The sequence below is a fragment of the Triticum urartu genome, chromosome 5 (genome assembly GCF_003073215.2).
Source record: "Triticum urartu cultivar G1812 chromosome 5, Tu2.1, whole genome shotgun sequence".
NCBI lineage: Eukaryota > Viridiplantae > Streptophyta > Magnoliopsida > Poales > Poaceae > Triticum > Triticum urartu.
Genome location: NC_053026.1, coordinates 619,234,655 through 619,244,237, shown reverse-complemented (window position 1 = coordinate 619,244,237; position 9,583 = coordinate 619,234,655). Strand labels below are relative to the sequence as shown.

Below are 9,583 nucleotides of genomic sequence, written 5' to 3'. Positions count from 1 at the left end.
ACTTCAAAGTTTATTTTACTTTTTTTGAGAAGAAAGTTTCTTTTACTTGGTTATGCATATTGCTAGATCCAACTTTAGAGGAGGCATGCAATCTTGTGTTGACTCTTTGCAATTATTTATGGAGTTTGTCTCTATCTGTACATCACCACCATCATTTATAAGAAAGACACGATAGGGGTTTCCCTACTGTTTTTGCTATAGGAAGTGAGATTATGATGGCTATGGTACCAATGTTAACACATCATCTTAGGATTACCATTAAATATGCACTTAATCTTGTGATTAGAACACACCTTATGTGAAAGAATATGGACAAACCAAAATTATCAGAAAATATTAGGGAACAACCCATTGCAGAGACCATAGGTCACCGACAGTAATGATTTTATTGGTTTAGACGTGTAAGGTGTGACCAACACTAACTTGGAAGTGGCGGACATTGGTGAACAGTCTTATCTTGCATCGACACCTCTTTAGGATCGATAGTTAGGGGTGAAACCTACCTTACCGCTTAGATTGTTAGATCAAAATGAGATGGGGTCTAATTCCTTACACATCATGTGCTTAGGAGTCGAGGCGAAACGAAGTCATTGGTTTGGTGCCCCTAGACATGTGTCTGTGTGTGGTCATGCCCCCTAGACAACCCCTTTTGGCAGAACTCCGCCATAAGAGCTATAATCTAGCCACTTATATGTGATTGCAAGAATACCCAATGAGCCACCAAGCCATAGCAACCTCTTGGGGGATTTACAAGCACCACATTGCAAATGCACGAGATCAAATAAATCTAGCGAAGCTATGGATGGTTTAAACTTCACAACTTAACTAAAATGCTCAAATGGATCTCAAAATGTGGCACTCGGCCTCTATACATTATATATCTTGCTGCTATCACTTGCACATACTATTTCATTTGTTATTTTTTCAACTAATCTAAAAAGTGATCGTGTCATTTCGGACATATTAGTTTGACAAATTGGACAAAGATAGAGCATCCACTGTTAGCTCAAGGAACAAGTAGAGCTTCAAGACTTGGAGAAATCATCATTTGGTTTCATGATTGAGAAAGACTGACATTATGATTTTGGGATTAGTGTTTCGTCAAATGGAGAATTTGCGGATTTACTCTAGGGTTTAATAAAGTTGTATGTAATGTTCCTCCTTCATGCTAACTGGCTCAATTAGCTAAAATACATTAATTCTAGTGCTAACCATAAAAACAGAGAGTTCATTGGACTCAAATTATGTTAATAGGAGTTGACTAAAACTAATAGAGTTTACCATACAATTACCTAAAGAAATTAAGCACATGGCCATTTGCATCAACATAAAACCTTTAGGGATTAATCATAACCAACATAACATTATTAGCATTAGCTGAACACATTTAGCATTAAACATGTTCACCGGGTTCTAATGGAATCACTTTAGATCCTAATCATGAACAATTAGCACCAATGAGCGATTAATATTAAAACATGGGCTAATTGGGGTACTAACCGAGATTATGTGATAGAATCAATACCAATGGACTACTTTTGAAGAAAATTTCCACCCAAATGCTTCATGTTGTATCTGATGTGATGATTGCCATGTTGAGGATGTTCAACATCAGTTTTTTGAATGTTCCTTTAGTCAAGGATTTTTGTGGGGAATTGGCATTGACTAGAACAATGGTTTGAATATAATGGACACTATTGAGGATGCTAAGAGGAGATATGAACACAACCATTTCATGGAGATCTTAATTGTTGGCTGCTGGAGCATTTGGCTGGAAAGGAACAAACATATCATTGAGCATGTTCAGCTCAATATTAACTCATCCATTGAATCCTTCAAAGTTTCTTTTACTTTGATTATGCATATAGCTAGACCTAGGCTTAGAGAAGGCATGGATCTTGGCTTGACTCTGTAACTATTTATGGAGTTTGTCTCTATATGTACATTACCACCATCATTTACAAAAAAAAATACACAATAGGGTTTTCCGTGCTGTTTTTGCTAAAAAAATGAGATCATGATGGCTCCGGTACCAATGTTAACCCATTTTCTTAGGATTAACACTAAACATGCTCTTAATCTCATGATTAGAACACATTTTATGCAGAATATTTTTGACTAACCCGGAATTATCAGAAAACATTGGTAATGAGTGGTCAGATGCGTAAGATATGACCAGCACTTACCTGGATCGAGGTGATGGGTGGTGGTGAAGGGTCTAGCTTGCTTCAACACCTCTTTAGGATCCATAGTTAGGGGGTGAAACCTACCTTACGGTGTACTCCCTCCGTTCCGAATTACTTGTCTTTGATTTGTCTAGATACGGATGTATCTAGCACTAAAATGAGTCTAGATACATCCGTATCTAGATAAATCCAAGACAAGTAATTCGGAACGGAGGGAGTAGATCTTTAGATCAAAACGGGATGAAGCCTAATTCCTCCTTTTCTCTCAATTTACGGTGCTCAGGAGTCTGGGAGATGTTGCTCCTCCTTTTCTCTCAATTTGTTAGAACCAAAGATAAAAAATACGGATATGAAATGTACGATGTGGTCTGAATGAAAATGAAACTATATGGCAACTGGGTGTACTGTAGCGCTAGTGCTGCTCTGATTGAAGAATGAAGAAACGGTTTCTTGCTGCTGAGAAGTGGAGGCACTACCCTTCATCGATCGCACATCCGAGCAGCTCCTCGAGGTAGTCCGCTCCCAGGTCCTCCAGTTCCAGCACGCACGAAGCCGATGCAGCAGCTGAACCCTGCAGGCCCTGCTTCCTCGCTGCAACAGGCGCGCTCGTCTGGTTCTTCTTCTTGGGTTTGCGCTTCCTGATGCAGTGCCGGCGCTTGAGCGCTAGGGCAGGTGAGTCCCCCGCGGCGGCGGAGGTGGCGCCCAAGCCCAGCACGTCGAGCGACTCCTGCACGCGGTTGACAGGGAAGTTGAGCACGGCGGCGGGGCCGCGCAAGGCCAATGCGGCCTGGTCGTACGCGAGCGCGGCGGCTTGCGGGGTGTCAAAGGTTCCGAGCCAGACGCGGGCGCCGTTGCGCGTGGAGTCCCGGATCTCCGCCGCGTACTTGCCCCACGGCCGCTTGCGCACTCCGATGAGTGGATCCTGCTCCACCGCGCCGCCGCCGCTCGGCTCAACTGCCGTCACAGCACAACGATGAGTCATGGGCTCGCCGCCGCGCTGGTTGTTGGTGACGTCCTGCTCCTCCCATCCGGTGTTTGTTGTTGGTGCAGCAGAGGCGGCTAGATGCATGACGGCGCTGAGCTGGTCCATGTCATAATCATGGTAGTCAATGCCGCCGCCGCCGCCGAAACGAAGCTGCTGCTGGTGCGCGAAAGAGGAGGAGGACGGCTGGTCGCCGTAGTTGCACGACGGCGAGTAGGTTGACTGGTCATGATAGTGCGAAAGAGGATGTGGCTGAGGGAGGGTGAGGCTGCCGTATTGCTGTGGTGTATAGGTCAAGTCGTTGTAGGTGTAGTCGTAGTGAGGCTCCATGGAGTACGTACTGCACAACCTAGCAAATAAGAAGTATGGTAGGCCGGCCGGCGCTCCAGATCCTTATAATACAGTGGCGCGGCGCGGCGCAGGAGATCGATGGAAGGAAAAGTCGCCGGTCGTTACAAGTACTGAGGGCGTCTCCAACGGGGGACCTCAAATTTCCTATCGCATCTGTCCACGAATAGAGAGGGCCGCGGACACGAATACAGGAGGCTGTTATCTAATGTGAATTTTCATATAAACCGGATTAGGTTCATGCAAACATGAGAGATTTCATATAAACATGACGAAATTCATTACATTTGGCACATATTGCAACTAAAAAGAAGCTCGTCGGGCTCTAGAGTTATATACCTAAATTAAATGATCACCGGCACCCGTTCCCCATGTCCAGCACGGACGAGGAGGGGTGTGTCGGCTCGTCGCCGGCCGCATACTACATTTGGACATTGTTGTTCTCTAGCTGCCCACCGGCAATGGAAACCATCTCCTTCTTCTGCTCTGGCATTAGCCCATCCCAGAGAAAGCTTTGGCACGAGAGGAATCCATGATGGAAGTGGTGCGGAGATGAGAAAGATATCAGAAGCGGATGACTACGGGTATGGCCGGGACAACAGTTTATATAACAATGGTGGACAATAGAGAGACGGACAGGTGGCGTGGGAGTAGCCACCTTGGCAACTGCTTGTCATTATTGTGAGTGGTAGACGGACGGACGGACGTCCGTTGTGTCGCTTCGGATGGAAAAGGCGCATGGGCGAGGAAGGGGGTTTGGATGGGTCAGGGCGGTCAGACGCGGGCGTGACTCAAGATGGCAATGGTGCCCTGAAACCCGCGTCCCTGTGGGTTTTTACCCTATTAGGGGACGGGGATAGGCATCTTTTCATCCCCGCGGGGCTGTTGTTGGGCACATTATACAACCCGACACGTTTCGTGGGTTTACACCCGTTTCGGTAGTCCCCGAACCCGAAACCCGGCAATACCCGCGAAATTACATTATTTTTTTTACCACCGTAGTCATCTTACCCCTGAAATCTTAGAGGCCCTGATGTGTTCACAAGATTGGATTAGAAACAAATATAAAGGTGTGTCTTTCTTTACATATCAACATAAAGTTTATCATTATCATGTTGCAATATTTCATAAGATGTTCATTACTACTTATCTGATTCTCATAGATGCTGACAATGAATAAGGACAAAGCTTTTGGAGTTGTCTTCAAGACATTCAAGAGGGAATGCAGGTGAAGTACAGGTACTTGCAAATTTCATATACTAATCTGCATATTTTTCTCATGTTTAACTTTAGCTTGAGCGAATTTTGATCTTCCCTAGGACTTGGCACTTTGATTTTGCATTGGAAGATTTGAAGATGGTCGTTTGGAGGCTTGGAGATGTGAAAGATGCCATGATGATTCCAACTTTAAAGTGATTTGTGAACTATAAGTTTTATTTTAGAACTTATATAGCTGTTGAACCATCTACTATTGTTTTTTGTTGAAATTTACTCAAGTTATGCAGCTGAAATGTTCTTGTTTTGCTTTTGAAATGTTATTCTTTGTCGCCACTATGTTTGTTTAAATATTTTGATTTTATCGCGGGTTCCTCGTGGGTTCCCCAAAACCCGATGGGTTTAGGGGACGGGCAAAAAACTAGCCCCGCACACGGTGATGGGGACGGGGACGGGTTTGCAATTTTCTCGTGGGGATGGGTTTTGAGAAGGCAAAGCCCGATGGGTTTCGTCCCCGTTGCCATCTTGAGGCGTGACAGTGGTTCAGACGCTCGCAAAGCCTTATGTTTATCTTTGATTTACGGGAGAAAGTACGTTCAAACCATTATACGAATAAATACAAGATCATATTGGTGATTTTTACGGTCCCAACAACGCGATCCATAGTATACGGGCGGTTTGAGATGGCCCTGAGCTCCATCAGGTTTCTTTTCTGTTTCCTCAATGTTATCTAGCTGTAGGATCTAGCGCTGCCCTGCGTGGATGGGAAATTGGGAACACTCCAGCTATGCGCACACATGCATTGACGCTCCCCTCTCCCCCCGTCTCTCTGTCCGCAGATAGAAAATAATTGCAGGTATAAATGGGCGCATGACGTAGGGCGGCTGAATACGACAAACCTGCCAGACGTCATCAAATTACTGCACCTATATACTCCTATAGTACACCGAGTGGTTCTTGTTCTGGGTTTACCAATGACGACGGAATCATACCAAAAGGTGTTTTTTGGCCTTATTGTCTTCCATCTTACTCTCTCTCCGTTTTCACAATTATAAGATGATCTAATTATAAAATGAGTATTCAAAACTATGTAAACGCATTTTAGTATGTTTGTTCACTCATTTTAGTACGTAGTTTATATTGTAATATTTAAAACATCTTATATTTGTGAAAGGAAGGAGTACTTGCTAATGTGATGGTTTTGTACATCCATGGATGCAAAGCCTCATAGGATTAACGTTCCTTTGAAAACATACCGCGTTGAAAATCGTGGCCAATTGACTTGGTGGTACATTAGCATAGGTTTCTCCCATAAATAAAACAAAAGCTATGTCCATCGGAATCGGTTATTTTATAAAAATCATAGTCATTGCCTTGGGAAAATTCCATAACAGCTACCACCACTATTTCCACATTTGCTCTCTTTTACTTAATTTCAACTTTAAATTTCGTAAGTACATACTCCCACCGCTCCATAATATAAGTGCATTTTTTACATTACATTAGAGTCAAAAACACTCTTATATTATGGAACCATGGGAGTAGCTTTTATTTACTTTTTTACTTGTTGCACACTATCTCTTTGCACTTGCAAATTATCTTTTGTTATAGAATTTAGGTAAAGCAAATGTTTGATGTACACAAGGTTGTATCATTGTGATACGTCTTCCACGTATCTATTATGATTGTCATGTTCATTCTACTTCTATAGTACTATCTTTTATACATACTTTAGGCACCCTTTTAGGGGGAGTGAGCCTAGCTTCACTGGTTATGGGAGTGGATGTACAAACCGAATACTTGGGGTTCAAATCCTCACGAAGGCAAATTTAGATTCCTATTTATTCTTGAGGACCAAACTTTCCTGGTACTCACGCATTTATCCTTGAGGACCAGGCTTGGTGCATAACCAAAATTAAAAATCGTAGTAACTCATACTTAAAAGACTATGTGCATCCCTAGTTGGTGCAGAGGCTGGGGAATTAAAAATTGTAGCAAGTGCCGCATGTAATTAAATTGCAGAAGATAAGATTCATGCAGCACATGTATTCCAAATCAGGACATCCAGACGTTTGAGCATTATGAGGGTGATCTTTCCAAGTTGTAGCGAGCTGCTTGTTGATAGCTAGGTAGTTTTCCCCCTCCCCCTCCCCCTCCCCCTCCCGAGTCGCCCCGCGTGCGACCGGGAGGAACCCCTAGCTGCCGCCAGCCGGGTCCCCCCTCCCCCCTCGCTGCCGCCAGAGGGCCCAGCTAGGCGAAGCCTGGTCGGCGGCAGCGGGGAGTCCTTGTCCCCTTGTGTGTCAATCTTGGGGCGGGCCGGGGCAGACGGGTCGGGGGTGCCACGCTTGACGGCGGGCATGGCAGCGCGGCGGAGCGTCGGCGTGACGGGCGTCGTGCAGAGGGGCGTGCCTAGGAATGGGATGCAGTGGCGGCTTGACCGGATCTGGCCCTCCAGGCGGCGCGGATTGTAGGCGGCTGCCTCTACCGTGGCCATCCTGGCTGGTGGAGGTGGTGGCGCAAGTGTGGTGGTGTCACGGCGGGCTGCCAGGGCGTGTTGGTCTGGTTCTGGTCCGGACCCTCTAGTTGCCGCTTCCAGACAATGGCGGGTGGCGCGGGAAGACCCCTCCGATGAGCTTTCCTGGTTGTTGGTTTTGGATTTGTTTGGTGTCCCTCACTACAGGAATCAGCTACTTTGCCGTCCGCCACGGCGGACGGCAAAGGCATGAACGGCGGACGGCAAAGGCCTTTGCCGTCAGCCGCGGACGGCAAAAGGCTCTGGCAAAGTAGGCTTCGGTAAACAGCTACTTTGCCGTCTGCTACTGATGGCAAAGTCTTTGCCGTCCGCCGCAGACGGCAAAGAGAGAGCGGCAGACGGCAAAGAAGGCGGACGGCAATAATTGCGCTGTCAGTCCGTTAAGTGGCTAACGGCAGGCCTTTGCCGTCCGCCGCTGATGGCAAACTTTCTAGTGTCTTTGCCGTCCGCCGTATGATGTCATCTACACGTCACTACATGGCAGGTTCTTTGCCGTCTGCCACTGATGTTAGATACTGCCTCTTTGCCGTCCGCCCCTCTTTGCCGTCCGCCCTTTTGCCTCTTTGCCGTCCGCTGGCAGACGGCAAAGAGGTGGGCCGTTAAGTTTTTCCCAAACGGGCGGGGGGTGGGGGCCACCTTTCTCTTTGCCGTCTGCCAGCTGACGGCAAAGATTCTTTGCCGTCTGCTGGCGGACGGCAAAGATCTGGCGGACGGCAAAGATCTTCTTTGCCGTCAGCCTGATCTTTGCCGTCTGCTTTTTGGTAGCTGATGGCAAAGAGCTTCTTTGCCGTCAGCTAGCAGACGGCAAAGAGCTGGCAGATGGCAAATTAGCTGATTCCAGTAGTGCCTCGTCGATGGGTGCGCGGTTGCTGGTGGCTTCGCGTCACTCTGCTCCAGCTACCGTGGTGAGGCGACACGGGGTATGTGTCAAGTAGGAAGGTTGGTGGAGGGATGAGAGGTGCCGACGTGGTCGGGCCACCCGTCGCCGGCACGGGGGTTTACCGGCCGTTGATGCTTCCGCTCACCAGTCTCCCTAATTCCTCGCTGGAGTGCAGGCTAGGGCCGATCTGACATTGTTCTGGACATAGCGACTACCGGTAGCTTCGTCGGTCGCGGGCTGCCGGTCGGTCCAAAGCCATGGCCTTTGGCTGGTCCGGAGGGTGTCTGGTGCAGGGGCGGCGGCCCTAGCGGCGGGAGACACGTTGCTTGTGGGTGGGGAGCGTGCCTTGGGTGCGGGCGGGCAAGCATGGCCACGCGGGTGGCGTGGTTGTTGGTGTTCGGCAGAGCATGGAGGAGGGGTATGAGTTCTAGGGTTCATTACCTGTCTGGCTGTTGCCTGGCCGATGGTGGTGGCGTCCACGGGCGTGGACTCCTTCCTGAAGGCTCCATCGCGGCCTCTCCTCCTCTCCGTGTTGCTCCGGGTAAGTGTCGGTGTCAAAACCGGCGGATCTCGGGTAGGGGGTCCCGAACTGTGCGTCTAAGGTCGATGGTAACAGGAGACAGGGGACATGATGTTTACCTAGGTTCGGGCCCTCTCTATGGAGGTAATACCCTACTTCCTGCTTGATTGATCTTGATGTATATGGGTATTACAAGAGTTGATCTACCACGAGATCGTAATGGCTAAACCCTAGAATTCTAGCATGTATGACTATGGTAATGAGTATCTGTCCTTTCCGGACTAAGTCCTCCAGTTTATATAAGCACCGGGAGGATCTAGGGTTACACAAGGTCGGTTACAAAGGAAAGGAATCTACATATTCGGTCGCCCAGCTTGCCTTCCACGCCAAGGAGAGTCCCATCCGGACACGGGTGCAGTCTGTTGTTTTAGCATCTTCACAACCCATCAGTCCAGCCCATGGTTAACAGGCCGTACGTCCGAGGACCCCTTAGTCCAGGACTCCCTCAGTAAGAACTTGATCTTCGCGATCGGGCGGTGGCAGCACCTTGGTGTCATGTCCTTCTTGGAGGCACCGTCGAGGAGCCCATGCTTCATCCTTGTCCGGCTTCACTTCTTCACGGTGACTTGTGTTCCATGGAGGTCTCCGACGACTTCAAAGGGTCTTAGTTAGCTTGATTGTAGTTCGGTTGGTGTGTCGGTGTCCGGCACCTTTGTATATGTCTTGGGTGCGTGTGTTATGTGCGGTGTTGTGTGTTTGTATCGGCTTGCTCAAAATTAATGTGGTATTGGTTGCTTTATGTATAAAGCGGGAACCCTTTTTCGTCATAGCTAGGTAGTTTTGGTCCCTAATTGTTCAGCATGCAACATGACGACGAGATGGCATAGAGACTGTCCTTGGCAGAGCTAGTAGAGAATTT

At 47.6% G+C, this 9,583-nt stretch overlaps 1 protein-coding gene across 1 annotated transcript; it reads right to left on the bottom strand.

The window, feature by feature from the left end:
- Positions 1-2,658: 2,658 nt before the first annotated feature.
- LOC125507280 (ethylene-responsive transcription factor ERF094-like) lies at positions 2,659-3,498 on the bottom strand. Its single transcript, XM_048671911.1, has one exon. It carries the CDS (start codon positions 3,496-3,498, stop codon positions 2,659-2,661), a length of 840 nt encoding a protein of 279 aa, XP_048527868.1.
- Between the last annotated feature and the right edge of the window lie 6,085 nt (positions 3,499-9,583).